At 40.3% G+C, this 15569-nt stretch overlaps 1 protein-coding gene across 1 annotated transcript; it reads left to right on the top strand.

Moving 5' to 3' along the window:
• The first annotated feature begins 12945 nt into the window (after positions 1–12945).
• Positions 12946–14645, top strand: LOC119916198 (urotensin-2 receptor). Its single transcript, XM_038736129.1, has one exon. It carries the CDS (start codon positions 13283–13285, stop codon positions 14366–14368), a length of 1086 nt encoding a protein of 361 aa, XP_038592057.1. The 5' UTR covers positions 12946–13282; the 3' UTR covers positions 14369–14645.
• The last annotated feature ends 924 nt before the right edge of the window (positions 14646–15569 follow it).

The following is a 15569-nucleotide window of genomic DNA, read 5'->3' as shown; positions in this document are numbered from 1 at the left end:
CAATAATCTCTCGCTCGCTCCCGCGCACGTAACATTAGTTAAACGAGTAAAGTTCAATTTTCGGTTTGTTTTTTAAAAATCCGGGGCTTTTCAAAAAACATCCGGGGCTATAGCTCCAAATGCCCAGGGCTAACGACGCCACTGCCTATGGCTATTAATGATTTTTTTGTAATGTAAAATGTGTCTAGGTTCAAACTAACTGTGAAGTTTTAGAAATCTTTGTTACATTAATAAAATCTTGCTTATTTCGTATTTTATGAAATGCTGTCAAAATACATTCAGACTATCAGCAGATAATGAAAAACTCACTTTTAAACTATTTGTTTCAGCTGCACCACAGTCATCCTCACCCAGAAATATTCACATCATATCCAGCTGATAACTACGATAGGAATGTTTAGTCTGTGCGACTACAATATGAAAGCTTACTGTTCATTGATCAGTTTTATACAGATTAGTTTAAACAGTAGCCTTTACTGCAGCACTGTAGCGCACGGTAAGTGTTTTTGTGCAACTGTTGCCAACATGACAGCTGCTTAAATGTCCATGGAGTCACTGTGTTATAAAGGACAGTGTAGCTTATAGATTTTATTCTGTGCTGAGGATAAATTTACGATGTCCAAAGATAACTCTCTGTCCTTACATTGATGACAGATTGATCATAAAAGCGGTCATGTTCAAGATCATGTAACTCCACATCATCATCATTTAACTGTAATTTCGATGTTTCTAAAGATGTAACTGTGTTACAATGTGTGCTTTGATATAGACAGTCTGAATGAGGAAATGCAGACAGCCGCTTTAGGCTCCACAGGAGGGGAGGAATCAGAAAGAAACTCAGTGTTTGTTGAAGTAAACCTCCTCCCGAGCAGGTTAGGTTCACAGCGTAAGTTGCCAGGGTACAGACCTAGAGTTTGTCTGATCTCGCTCTCTGAAACCGAAAACCCAGAGTTTCCTTCATCTCGGGCTCAGCTTCCTCAGAGTTTTCACTAAACCCACTTTCTGAAACAGGCCTCAGGCCAGTTTCATTAGTTTGTTTTGATTCTGTTGGACCACAATTCAAAAGCAATGTTTGATTTTCATCAGTCAATTTTCAGTTCATTTTTATTTATTACTTTTGTCAGTTTTAAGTTATTTCAGGGACCATTGTGGGTATTTCATTCTTTAAGGGAAGGGTACCAACAATTTAGTCCATGTCTGTAGGCTACATCTCAAATGGGAGGAAGCACTGCACCCAAAATACAAAGCATAAAGCCAGACCCAAATCCAAAACAGCTCATCTCCAATTGGTGCAAAATGAAAAAGAAGCACGTCCACATCCCACACATGCACATCACTCATGAATGCTCAGAGACCACAGGTCATGTGCATGCAGGTGGAAATCATATCAGGCCATGTGTGCGCAAGTGAAAACAATGCATCCTTATGTTTTTCTGACATCACCCGCCATGCCATTGTGTGTGTGATTGTGATTGTATGAGTGGAGACAGGTGTGCTGGAGTCAGAACAGAGCGCCACCAGCTGCAACCTGTTCCATAATCAAGAGCTCTACCGATACTAAGAATTGCAATTCTGCTCTGACTCTGATCCCTGTCTCCTGTCCCTTGTCATGTCAGCCCTGCCCTTAGATACTCCAACATTTTGACTATACATTTACATTCAAACCGAGGCAAAAACGTGAACGTACACAGTCATTTATAAATACTCTATCCAGACACCTTCAGCCTGGCAATGTATCACTTCAGGAAACAGCAAACACTTCCCGGCATAATGCACCACAGAGTGTGGGCAATACAGGGCACAAGTGGCCAATCAATCCCAGAACATAAATGAGGTCAGTGGAAAAAAAGTGGCGTTCAACTAATGACTTTTCCCGTCTATGCTCCAGTGTTATTCCACAATCTGGATATAAAGCACCTTGTAAATAATGTATCAAACACTTCATCTCATTTCCATCTGCAGCAGTTGCTGCTAAACACACTGTGTCTCTCGTATTATCAAACAGCAGATGAATTCAGAGATAGCAGCAGACGTGGTGTCATTTACTGCTCTCCAACCATTTCTACAGCACCTGTCAATCAGCAGATGATGCTGGTGTGATTTTCCTGTATTGTACAGTGAAACTATGTTTACATGTTTGCGTAATTACACAATTGGAAATTACACCCCCTCCCTTGCCTCCGAGTACAACTTGCTGATTATTTTGCCACTTGTGTAAGACTTATAATGCCTGAAAATAGAAGATGACCTTTACTGGCATAAAGCCATCTCTGCTTAGATACAGATAGACAGAAATCCTTGTCTCATCACACTTCTGATACATTCAGATGGAGATTACATTTTTCTTCACCAGAAAATGGATGGTGTTTTCTCTTCTCTCCTATTCTCCCGTCTCTTTCCGCTTCTTTTCCTGTTCCCTCCCTGTCTTCTTTTGACCTGTCACCCTGATTCCCATGATTTTTGTGCCTTGTTCCATTCAAATCCAATTAATGTGCATTCAGACCTACTTATACAAAGGTCATACATGAGAAAAATGAAAACTCATTATCTCTCTGCTGTAGCCACAGTGACATACTGTATTCAGTACTTGCCCCATATTTGTGAGGCCGTGGGATTTACTTTAATTTGTGCCTACTTCCTGCACTGCGGGGTCTGTGGGTTCCTTTTATCATGAAATTATCTCATCAGCATAACAACACAGCCTTTAGCAGTTTAAGTAGCACAATATGGGAAACATGGGTTTTGAATATGTCACCCTCACCAAAAAGTAACTTTTACGGCTGACTTTAAGACTGAGTTGCAACTTTTTTCAATTTATTATTCTGTCAGACACTGTCTTCATGTTTGCCATTTTATATTTGTTTTTTGTCCTTACCAATCAGTGCATGAGTGACATCAACAAGGAAACTGTAGTAGTGGTTGCTAGGAGCAGTTAACTTGACATGTTTTTTTTAGCATCGTTGAAAGGAACATGGTGTTTTAACAGTTGTTGTTTCTGTTAAATTGTATTCTGACGGAACAAAAAACAAATTTCCACATGGCGTTATTCACATGAAATTGACTGCTAGACTGTTGCTGGCATCCATACTGACAGCAGAGAATCAATCGTCTGCATGTTTTACGGCTGGTTGTGTGTCAGCTCTGATTGACTTCAGAACTTCACCAGGCACTCTAATTCTTTCCTATTTTCTTTCAGTCTCTCTCGCTCACTCTCTCTCGCTCTCTCTCTCCTGTTTCCTGTTGTCTATGTCAAATAAAAATTTGACTTGTAAGCTCAAATTGAAACATCTACAACTTGCATTGATGTCTTTCAACAAAGAGCAGATCCCTTTTTGTTGCACAAGGTGTGAACAAGTATGTTGCAGGTGACGCAAAATACCTTCTTGCCAACAGTTTAACACTTGCATTTATATAATCTTAACATTACTGTACTGTTATATACTTTTAGCATTGATGTTGCTAATGCATTTTGTAACAGTTATATTCATGACTAATCTTATCTAGATTCTTATTCTTCCTTAGTATGTTCTATTAATGGTTAGTTTAGTGTCAACCAGTGATTCCCAAACATTTTAAGCTCAAGACCCAAAAGAGAAATCTGGTGTCTCTGTGGTACAGAGTGGACAAAATTCCACAAATGTGTAAAAAGGAAGTCACAAATGTAAGGTGACCTGCAAGTTGACATGAAATAATAATAATAATAATCCTTATTTGTAGAGCACTTTTCAAAAACACGTTACAAAGTGCTTTAACAAGTGTAAAGAATAATACAAAAAAGATAAGAGCATGAAAATTTAATAAAATTAGTAAATACAATAAAATAAAAGGGATAAAATAAAGTCAAATAAGATCGGGAAAAGCTCTCCTATAAAAGTATGTTTTAAGAAGGGACTTAAAAGAATTCACCGACTCAGCCGACCTGATTTCCTCGGGCAGGCTGTTCCAGAGCCTCGGGGCCCTGACAGAAACGCTCTGTCCCCTTTAGTTTTCAGTCGAGACTCTGGAACAGACAACAGACCTCTGCCCGAGGATCTCAAGGTACGTGCTGGTGCGTATGGGACTAAAAGTTCAGAAATATAACAAGGCGAGAGGCCATGAAGAGCTTTAAAAGTGATCAATAGAATTTTAAAGTCAATTCTAAAACATACTGGGAGCCAGTGTAATGAAGCTAAAATAGGAGTAATGTGGTCATATTTCTTTGTTCTGGTTAAAAGCCTGGCAGCTGAGTTCTGGACAGTCTGGAGTCGATCAATAGATTTTTGGGTTAAACAGGTGAAAAGGCTGTTGCAATAATCCAGGCGTGATGAGATGAAGGCGTGTAAAATGGTCTCGGTGTCCTTAAAAGTTAACATAGATCGAATTTTAGCTATATTTCTAAGTTGATAAAAACATGATTGAACAAGCTTTGTGGTGTGCTGCTCGAAATTTAAATTACTATCAAACCAAACACCAAGGTTCTTTGCCACAGGCTTAATGTGATTTACTAGGGAACCAGCAGATGGCAGTATTTGATTTGCCATCTGCTGAGACCCGATGACCAGGATTTCTATTTTGTCTGAGTTCAGCTGGAGGAAATTATTTGACATCCATTTTTTAACTTCACAAAGGCAGTTGTTAAGTGAACTCAGCATTCCAGGGTCTGTGGATCTGACGGCAAGTATATTTGTGTGTCATCAGCATAAATATGAAAAGAAATGCCATGTTTATGGATAATATGTCCAAGGGGAAGCAGATACAAGGAAAACAAAATGGGTCCTAAGACCGACCCCTGAGGCACACCATATTTAACTGGACAGAATGAGGAGACATAGTTGTTTACAGACACGCAAAACTTCCTATTTGACAGGTAGGATGAAAACCATTCTAGAGCAGTACCAGAGATCCCCACCCAGTGCCTCAGTCTGTCTAACATGATGTTGTGATCAATGGTGTCAAAAGCAGCGCTAAGGTCCAGGAGTACCAGGACTGAGCACATACCTTCATCAGCAGACATTAAAAGGTCATTGGTGACTTTAAGCAGGGCAGTCTCAGTGCTGTGGTACTTCCTAAAACCGACTGAAACTTTTCAAATAATTTGTTATTTTCCAGCACAGTGAGCAGCTGTTTGGACACAATTCTTTCTAGAATCTTTGCAATAAAAGGCAGTTTTGAAATTGGTCTAAAATTATGTGGGAGGGAGGGATCTAAACCAGGTTTCTTTAAAAGTGGGTTCACGCAAGCTGTTTTAAAATAATCAGGGACACAACCAGTAGATAGGGAGCTGTTGAAAACAGAGATCAAATGGGGCCCAACAGAATCTATTAATTTCAGTAAAAATTTTGTAGGTATTATATCAAGTGGGCTGGAGGACACTCTCATTTGTGATACTGTTTTTAAAAGCTCAGACAAGTCGATGGGATAAAACTGGTTAAAACTCTCTTGTTGCTGGTGAGGGACCTCTGAGTAAGAGTCCACGGGGGTAATAGAGGCTCTGATTGACACCACCTTATTGGTAAAATAAGATAAAAACAATTCACAGTCATCATTACTTCCAGCTGAGGCACAAGGAGGGGTTGGGTTTACCAGCTGATCCACAGTCTTAAACAGAAACCTGGGATTGTGTTTATGTGTAGTAATGAGTTCGGAAAAATAGTGTGTTCTCGCATCCTCCATTTTATTGTAGTTAATTAATAAATCCTTCAGACTGAGGTAATGGACTTGGAGACTGGATTTTTTCCATCTGCGCTCTGCTTTCCTGCATTCCCTTTGGAGGCTGCGAATGCTGTCATTTATCCAGGGTTGCTTACTAGCTTTAGACGTAGGCCTAACCTTTAGAGGAGCAGTAATATTTAGTGACGACAAGCAGATATGATTGAAGTGATCGACCAGATTGTTGGTGTTGGAATCAGACAGGTGTTGGCTTTGGCTCTGAAAGAATGCGCAAAACTTTGAAACACTTTGTTCATTAAAGATGCGACAACACACGGAGCTTGGTGAGGCGCATGAGTAACAGGCGAATCGCAGCTAAAAACAATACATCTGTGGTCAGATATGGTCATGTCACTAATTCCACAGAGGAAATGCTGACACCCAGGGTAAAAACCAAGTCCAGTGTATGACCACGGTTATGTGTTTGCCCTTTGACATGTTGTTTGAAGTTAAAAGAAGTGGCCATATTTAAAAAGTCAGTTGCATTAACATTGTTGGGGTCATCAACATGAATATTAAAATCGCCACAAAGAACAATTCTGTCATAATTTAAAACCAGAGTAGATAAAAATTCAGGAAGTTTCTGATAAAAATCCTCCAGGCGGTTTTGGGGGGCGATAAATTATAACAAATATGATAGGTTGCAGCCCTCCAACTTTAAGAGTGAGAACTTCAAAGGAGTTAAATTCATCACAGCGTACTTGATGACATTTAGAATTTTCCCTATACACGCTCACTAGCCCACCACCACGACCACTGACCCTCGGTTGACTAAACAATCATATTGAGGCGGACACAGTTCAGCTAGCTGGCTATAGTCATTCATTTGCAACCATGATTCAGTTAAAAACATAAAATCTAGATTTGCAGACAAGATAAAATCATTTAAGATAAAAGTCTTACTTGAAAGTGATCTCACATTGAAGAGAGCCATTTTAAATGAGTTTGTTCTGGGTGCTGGAGTTGGTGCAGTTGTCCTAATCCTTAAGAGATTACTATTATTTCTGTGTTGGATGTGCACATTTCAGTTTACTGGTCTATGCGTGATCAGATGCGAAATGATCAGCAAATGTGCAAAAACTGTTTTGCGTGTAAAAATAGATCCACAAATGCGTAAATAACACTTTGTAATTGAAATTAAAATATGTGTGTACAGAGTAAATTGTACATATTTGCAAATTGCACTGTATTTTTGTGGATATGATTTTACACAACACAAATGTAAAAATACATGTTTTGGGTAGTGAGATATTTGTGTATATTTTTTTTACAGATCTCCGCAGTGCACATTGGACAAAATTCCACAAATGTGTAAAAAGGAAGTTACAAATGTAACATGACCCACAAATTGACAGAAAGCAATCTGCAAATGTGCAAAAACTGTTTTGTGTGTAGAAGTCACTCTGTATTTTTGTGGATAAGATTTTACACATCACAAATGTAAAAATACATATTTGTAGATAGTGAAATATTTTCGCATCATAGTACACATTTGTGGATTGTTTTCTGTGGGTTACAAATATTAAAGTCCAGTAAAATCTTCCATATAATCCAGAGGTCTGCCTTCTGTCCTCTAACAAGAACTACCTGTGGCATCCTTGCTGCACTAGTTTTTCTTTTATAGCTTAGCCATGGGCTTTGATTCTCTGTGGTGAGTTCTGCCATCGGAATTCCAAAAATCGTGCACAGAATATTCCAGAGTTAGCAGGGTGATGAAGTCCGAGCTCTCCTCTGTAATGTTACTGTCATTGCCACATGAACTTTATCCCATTGGCCAAGGCTTCAGTCAGCTTAAACAGTCCTGCTTTTGCCCAGGCTGGTGGTGCCATAGATGGATGCCACACACAAATTAAAGCTACAGGGAACTACAAGTCATTTCCTCCTATACAAATGCAGGCCATCTGTGATACCCAGCAGATTTCTAGATGTGTTTGTATGATGCCAGGATTCTGTGCAACAGGCCCTTTACCCTCCAGCTGGCTATTACCTCCTTGGGGATGGTGACTATTCTTGTCTAGAAATGCCAATTGGCATCCTGAAACTGTACAAGCACCCTCTGTAAGGCCTGGTCCAGGAAAAATATATTTTGTTGTTCTGTTGTTGAATGAGCTTTTGGAATGATGAAAACATGCTGGCGAGCCACACTATCAGAAGCCCTGGAGGTCCATCTAAAATTCACACTAGACATCATTGTTTGCTGTGCATTCCGACACAATCTTTGCCTTAACATAAGGCTGGAAAACAAAACAATAACAATAATTATCGCAATGTAATTTTTCACAATATAACAGAAGTTCAATAAATATTCAATAAATGTTTGACTTTATTCACTTGAATCATAATTTTTTTTATTAAGATGTTTATTTTGTTGAGGAAAAAGGACTGAAAAAGCTTTTATTTAATTTGACTGGTACATGACTGGTTCTTTGATTGGTTTGTACATTACTGGTGTTGCTCTTCTTTCTTCTCTGCTTCCATCTCTAAATAATCCATCAGCCCTTCAGTGATCAGGTGAGGCTGTACTGGATGTGCTTGAGAGGGGGGCCACTGGGGCTTAGAAAGTCCAGAGGGACCTGGGAGTACGGTGGGGTTTGATATGCATGAGGCACTGAGGGCAGGTGAAGTTACAAATGGTTTACACCCCATTGCCTCATGCATGTCAAGATAAAATGCCCATGTGGCAGAGGTGGCCACATGGCCAAGTGCAAAAGGTGGCATGTTAGAAATCTCACTGCAGCATTTAAGACTGTCTGTTCTTTTTTTCCTGATGTGATTCTAGGACATTGGCTATAGCAACTCCCTTGGATCCATTTTCCAATATTTTGAAATCCCATTCAACCAATTATCCAATGACATTTGTAAACCTGTTCTAGGTTGACTATATACTGTATGTTGTTTCACTCATGTCTTTGCCCATTTTGACTCTGATGACGTACCAGTAATGTTGAAACGTTTTTGCACAGGTAAAGGCAGCAAGTCAATCAGTATGCCCCAGTCCCTTTTCCCCCCTCTGAAATTACACATAATATTATATAAAATTTTTAGTCTATTGCTGATACAGAAAAAGGTCCTTGCACGTGTGTAGTTGTTAAGCCTTCTGGATACACAATACATTTTGATGAGAAACACTAAACGTAAACATTATTGTGTTTCTTCACAAGAAATCTCCACATGGTCCAGGTAAATCAGTTATATAACAAAAAACTTGTATTGCGTTGTGTTTGTCTGTAGATTGAACCTCTCATGTCATCAGCAGCATTTAAAGGACAGCGTTATGTAACATGTCAGGCAAGACACATGAAATGTTGTTTTTCACAATCTGCTTTTATGTACTGTATTTACAGTATATTTTATTTTTATTTTTTCAATTATGCACAATACACATACAAGGGGAAAAAATGGTAAAATGGGTAAGGCACTTTTCTGCCCAACTATGGAAAACAAAATCAGTTTGACGTGGTATTAATTAATTATGATTATTACAAAATGGCACGTGTATTGAGTTGTCTGTGACATCTAGTACCCTCTTGATTTGTCTGAGAATCCTAAATGAGTAATTTGGGATCTTCTTCTTCAAAATCTTTTGGTTGGAGTCTTGTTTTCAGACATAATAGCGGACAAGGATGATTTTGGCAAATCTACAGACCTTTGGACCTCAATCACAAGCAACTTCGGCCAAAAAAATCATAGCTCTTGCAATGCAAGCCCAATAATAGTGATGAAATACTGGAGCCACTGCAATTCACCCTCCTACTTGGGTTTTTGTAGCTGCAATTTGGATGTGTAGTGCCCTAAAATGCCCAAAGAAATTGCATGATGATGGGGTCTAAAGTCTGAAAAAAGAGGATGAAAGGAAGATGGGTAGGTTTTGAAAAAGACACATCAATTTAGGGAACATAACCCTTTTTTTGCAATTTGAATAATTTAGATCTACATTTCAATTAAATAGCATCATTTGAATTTGTTTTTTAACTTGAATAATTGTATTCAAAAACTGAATCTGAATAGCATAATTTGAAACTGAATTTATTAGTTTGAAACTGAATGTAATTAAATTGAATTCTGTTGCATCTGTAACTATCTTCAACTCTTTACCCTGTTTTATAATCTAGTTTCCTCTAAATAAGACCAAAATTTACTAAATAAAAATCCCGCTGTATTCATAGTTTTCATGTGACATTACATTAAAAGGAAAATACTCCCTGGCCTACCAACTGATATGAAAGTGAAACACTGTTACTTTGAGTTTGTTACTTTTTGCGTTGCCAAAATGCTGGATGATTGTTGTGCTTTCGGATTCACTAATCGAGGAGGAGACAAGCCTGGGCTGTGTTAGGTGAGGGATTCCCCAAAAGGTAAAAGTAAACAGTACCGCAGTCGAGCATCGGCAGGGACCTGGCGGCTTTTAACGGTAGAAATGCGTCAGTGGATGCGTTATATGGATATGCCCAACACTTTCAGTTTGTGTTCATATCTTTCTTTTTCTTAAGTTGAAAGGTGATATAAATAAAATCTGACTGCTTTTGCAGCATCTCTACAGGGGAGTCGCGTTGCTGGTCTGTTGTTTTGCCCTCCAGGTCACCGTGCATGTCACGTGACTGAAAACTATGAATTGAAAGGCACTTAAAACTGATTATTGAGATAATATTGCAGTCGAATCAACCCCTGCTGACTGTTGGAAATAAATGCAGGCTTGATCTGCACTAATTAATCTTCTTCAAGGACCCAGAAGTGTCGTTCTGACCTTTAAACTGCATGTTGTGGATTGAAATTGAAATCAGAGAAGCAAAACTGGATTGAGAGTTAATTAAATAGAATAGAATAAATATAATTTTTAGTCAAATACAGTTACAGTTGCAACTGAATTCAATTTTATGATATAACATTCAGTTACAAGTTTATAAGAGTTCACTAATTGATTCAATTTCAAATTATACTGTTCAAATTCAGTTTTTTAATGCAGTTATCAGCAATTAAAATTCAGATTTAAATTACTCAAATTCAGATTATACTGACACAAATATCAGCCCATAGGTAGGACCCTCTATTTTTCAATATATGTTCGAGCTTTGCAACCATTTCTAGGTAGTTGAATTTAAATAAATGATTCCTGGAAATTTTTAGCCCCAGATAAACAAACTGATCAGTACCGATTTTAATGGGCAGAGATAACTTGATAAAGGTATCTTACGTTTAAGTCACCTGTGAGGGGTATCAAAAGACATTTATACCAATTAAGAGAGCTGATCTGAAAGTTTGCCAAAGTGTGAGATGTAAGAGAGAAGTCCAGATGTTGGGAGTTAGGATCATGTCATCTGCGTACAGACCAATAAGGTATTGAGTAGAACCTAGCATTCCTGTTGTCCCTCAAACAACAAATGACATTTCATAAGGCCAGATATCCCAAAAGACTTGGACTCTTCCTCCATCAGAGTAGGTCACCGCACGAGTACATATATCAGTAATCACAGTGCTCTTTTAGTAGGGTGGTTAAAAATTATTCGATGGCATCAAATCCATCCATCCATCCATCGTCAACCGCTTATCCTGCATACATGGTCGCGAGGGCATCAAATCTTTCCTCCATTTTTCAAGAAACAGAGCTCAAGAAAAACTCGACTCCTCAATTAACGTGCACTATGCCCTGCATCCCCTTTCACCCCACCCCAACCTGCTTCACTTTTTCCCCCAAAATATATCTGATTCTTAACTGTAAGAATCTGTGAAGTGCAGAGCCACATGAGATCAAAGGAAGCACAAGTGTTCTATGAAGTACCTGCGCTACCAGCTTGAGGGGGGGGGGTTCAATTTGATCCTGGAAATCATGTCCTGTGGCATCTGATTCAATCATTTATCTTGGAAGAGGAGTTGTGTGTGAGTGTGTGTGGGAGGGAGGATGAAGAATCTGACAAGCAACTGAAAACAGACGGAAGCAGTTTATAATGGGTGTCACACTGTTAACTGCTACGTCTCTTACCCCCCTCACCTTTTCCACTGCACTTTCAGTCCAACATGTCCCAATTAATGACTGATGATTTCTGTCTCCAGTGCTGCTCTGGAGAGACAGGCTGGACAGACAGGGTGTATGGTGCGCACCCAAAAACTTGCTGGTGCTGGATCAAAAAGAAAATTGGGGTTTGGTGAGTGTGACTGAGGGTCCATCTACTCTCAAGTTGGACAAATCTTGGCATTGTGCGAACCCGTTGTCTGATTCTCGCCTCCAGTGCTGCCGCCCATGAGCTGAAAGTAAAACTGTAACTGATGCGAACCCCCCCCCCCCCCCCCAGCTTTGGAGATGGATGGTACAGTATCATAGTTGTTCTCGGAGATCAATCACCCGTGAATGGATGAGTCTGAGGACACCTTCACTGTCTGGGAAAGATTAGGTTCACGATTGCTGGCTCAGAACATACTCATTGATTTTGGAAGACAAGAGGGGATGCATGTCCACCACTGAAATGAAAAAAATGACAATAAAAGGACAATTTTATGAATAATATGGGGGACATATGGAGATACTAAAAAAGAACATATCTGTTTAAATGTTATGCCTCCCAAAAGGCCCATGGGAAGTAGGGATGCTTAAAAAATATTCACTCACTCACAAATCACTCATCTAATGGCAAAGTAGCTGGTGCTTTATATCTTATACAAAAGTGTTGTCCTTGAATATAAAAGACAATGGGGCTTGCTGAACTAAGAAAAGAGCCTTAATTGAGGTGACTTTCTGAACTGAACAGATATTTCTACATCTGTAAAAAGAAACAGACTAATGTGATATTCTGTATTCAACATAATCTGAAATAATTTTTCATTCCAAATTCTCTGCATCAAATGATTATCATCTTTAATAATATTAGATGAACTTCTCCATGAAAGCACTGAACCATTCATTAATGCCATGATAACGTTGAGGGGAAGCTCAAGAAAGGACGTTAATTGGATCTCTGGTACAGAATCTGAAGCTCTCAGTGTGCAGCTCCCACAGAGTGCGTGTGCGCATGCAGTTAGTGCTATACTGGTTGAATCTATCAGTCATCAAGAAAATGGAACAGTGGAAATAATTGGGAGATATAAAAGTGATTTTTAATAATAATAATAATAATAATAATAATGGTAATAATAATAATTAATGCAGCCACGTCTGTGCGTAAATTGACTCCTTTGTGGCTTTAACTAACATTTCCCTTTACTTTCAAACGGCCTAGTCCGGATGAGGCATCAGGTCAGAACAGTGCATGCCAAACTTTTACTAAAACATTTGAATTTGTCATTTATGAATCTGAATTTATAATCACGCCTGTCGAGTCCAACAAAGCATCCTCTCCTCTTTTCTCCACCATACACGCCTCCACTTAAACGGAGCTGAACTATGTTTACAGTTGCAACCACGAGACGGTTGACTATTTTACACATTTACAGTGTGAGCGTGAGAGTGGTGACGTCAGGAGCAAAGAGCAGCAGGCAGCGAGCGGAGAGGCGGATAAGCAAGACACAACCTGTGCCGGTGCGCATTTTTCCAAACTTCTCCAGCACTGTCCAAGAGCACGGAGCCAAACAAAAACATTAAGAGAGGAGATCATCTGGCAGAGCGATGACTAACAATTCTATCAATTTAAACACCAGTCCGCAGCGGGTCGGCGGCGGCTCCGGGACTGTGGATCATGAACTCGTTATCACCTCTACTTTCGGGACGCTTCTCTCCATTGTATACATAGTCGGGGTTTCGGGGAATGTGTACACCCTGGTGGTGATGTGTCACTCGATCCGCTTCGCCACTTCTATGTACATCTCCATCATCAACCTGGCTCTGGCGGACCTGCTCTACCTCTCCACCATCCCCTTCGTAGTGTCCACCTACTTCCTAAAGGACTGGTACTTCGGGGATGTGGGCTGCCGCATCCTGCTCAGCCTGGACCTCCTCACCATGCACGCCAGCATCTTCACCCTCACCGTCATGTGCACGGAGCGCTATCTGGCCGTCACCAAGCCGCTGGACACGGTGAGACGCTCCAAGAGTTATCGCAAAGGTCTGGCATGGGGCGTCTGGCTGCTTTCTCTGGTCCTCACTGTGCCCATGATGATAATGGTCGCTCAGACAACTAAGAACACGCCGGATGGGGGTGTAAAGAGGATGTGCGCACCCACCTGGGCGCCCCTGGCTTATAAAGTGTACGTGACCGTCCTGTTCGGCACCAGCATCATGGCACCGGGGATCATTATCGGTTACCTGTACGTCAAGTTAGCCCGCACTTATTTAGAGTCCCAGCGCAACTCTGTGATCAGCAAAGGCAGCAAGCGGTCACCAAAGCAGAAGGTGCTGATCATGATTTTCACCATCGTGCTGGTGTTCTGGGCGTGCTTCCTGCCGTTCTGGATCTGGCAGCTGCTGCCTCTGTACCACACAAAGCCCCTGAGCCTGGCCTCGCAGACACACACCTGCATCAACTACTTGGTGGCGAGCCTCACATACAGCAACAGTTGCATTAACCCTTTCCTCTATACGCTACTCACCAAGAACTACAGGGAGTACCTGAAGAACAGGCACAAGAGCTTCTACAAGTACACGTCCTCGTTTAAGCAGCGGCCGCCCAGCCTCTACTCGTGGGGGAAGTCTGCCTCCTCCAGCAATCAGTTTGAGTTCAACTCCGAGACGCTGGTTATGGGGACGCTGAAGTAAATTATGAACGGCGTGAAGGGGAAGTGAACGCTTTTGGAGCCGCAATAGGTAGGCCATAACCTCTCCATCAGGCAAGGGCCGTGAAAATTGCGCACTGGTGGCCAAAGTCACAGACTTAACCTATACTTCCTCACTTCATTTGTAGTTCATCTGTATTTTCAAGCAACCCCGCTCTCTAGTCATAATATAATTCTTTCTAGCCAGAGGAAAACTTACTGTTATTCCATCTATGCCAGTCCTTTTCCCGCCCCTAAGCCCCACTGAGCCCCATCAGTACTCTGACACTTATCTCTTCTGCGCTCCTTCACCTCCTCACCCTCAGGGGAGAAACTGAGTCTACTGTGCTGTGTAAGAACAATGTTTCATTGCTAATTACAGGAGCTCAACAATTTGTGTTAAAGGCAGATATGATTGGAAGAGTTAATTTACTGCAGGTTAATTTGGGGTTTTATTGGAAATACACAACAGTAATACAAACAGTTTGAGAGCTTGGATAAATAAAGGAGTATAGTATTTTCAAAGGAAAATATGTAGTTTGTGGAAAGAAATGTAGGTTCTGTTAACTTTTACTTTTCTGTTAACAGATTCACTTGTTAAGGGGGCATGAGCCAAAAATGTTGCCCTTAGTGACCCCCCACCTATTGCCAAGGCTGGATTACCAGCCAGGGGCCCTACAATCCCATATCATCTTTGTATCTGTTATTTTATGGTGAGTTGATTTGTTAAAATGCACCATTAAAACACAATTTAAAACTTAAACGGTAAATGCCTTTAGGTGGCTCCTCCAGCTCCTTGGGGCCCTGTCTTATAGAGGGAACATGCGATTGTTATTATTATGTATTATGCATAAACAAATTTGTGTTTAATGAAATCATCACAAACTATATAAAGCTAAACTAAAGTCTCTAATAAAGTGTACTTCTAATAAATACTAAAAAAAGAATAAGCATCATGAAACTATAATAGAAACTAAAATAATAAAAACTTCTATGAGATTTTGACACAGGACCCCTCTGCAAGACACAAGTTTAGTTAACAGTGCAGGACACTTCTTAGGTGATAATGACCAAATGCCCTAATCATTTAGCAATTAATCAAATGATCAAAACTAATTTGGGGCCCCTCAGTGTCTGTCTGTGGCCTGAGGGCAGTTGACTGCGCTGCTCAGTTCCATCTTTGGACAGATGCAGTCCTGTGCAAG

The sequence above is a fragment of the Micropterus salmoides genome, unplaced genomic scaffold, assembly GCF_014851395.1.
Source record: "Micropterus salmoides isolate LMB-PRFRI ecotype aquatic unplaced genomic scaffold, ASM1485139v1 Ms_hic_scaffold_21, whole genome shotgun sequence".
Taxonomy (NCBI): Eukaryota; Metazoa; Chordata; class Actinopteri; order Centrarchiformes; family Centrarchidae; genus Micropterus; species Micropterus salmoides.
The sequence above is the reverse complement of the archived record's forward strand: the minus strand, read 5'-3'. Positions and strand labels throughout refer to the sequence as shown.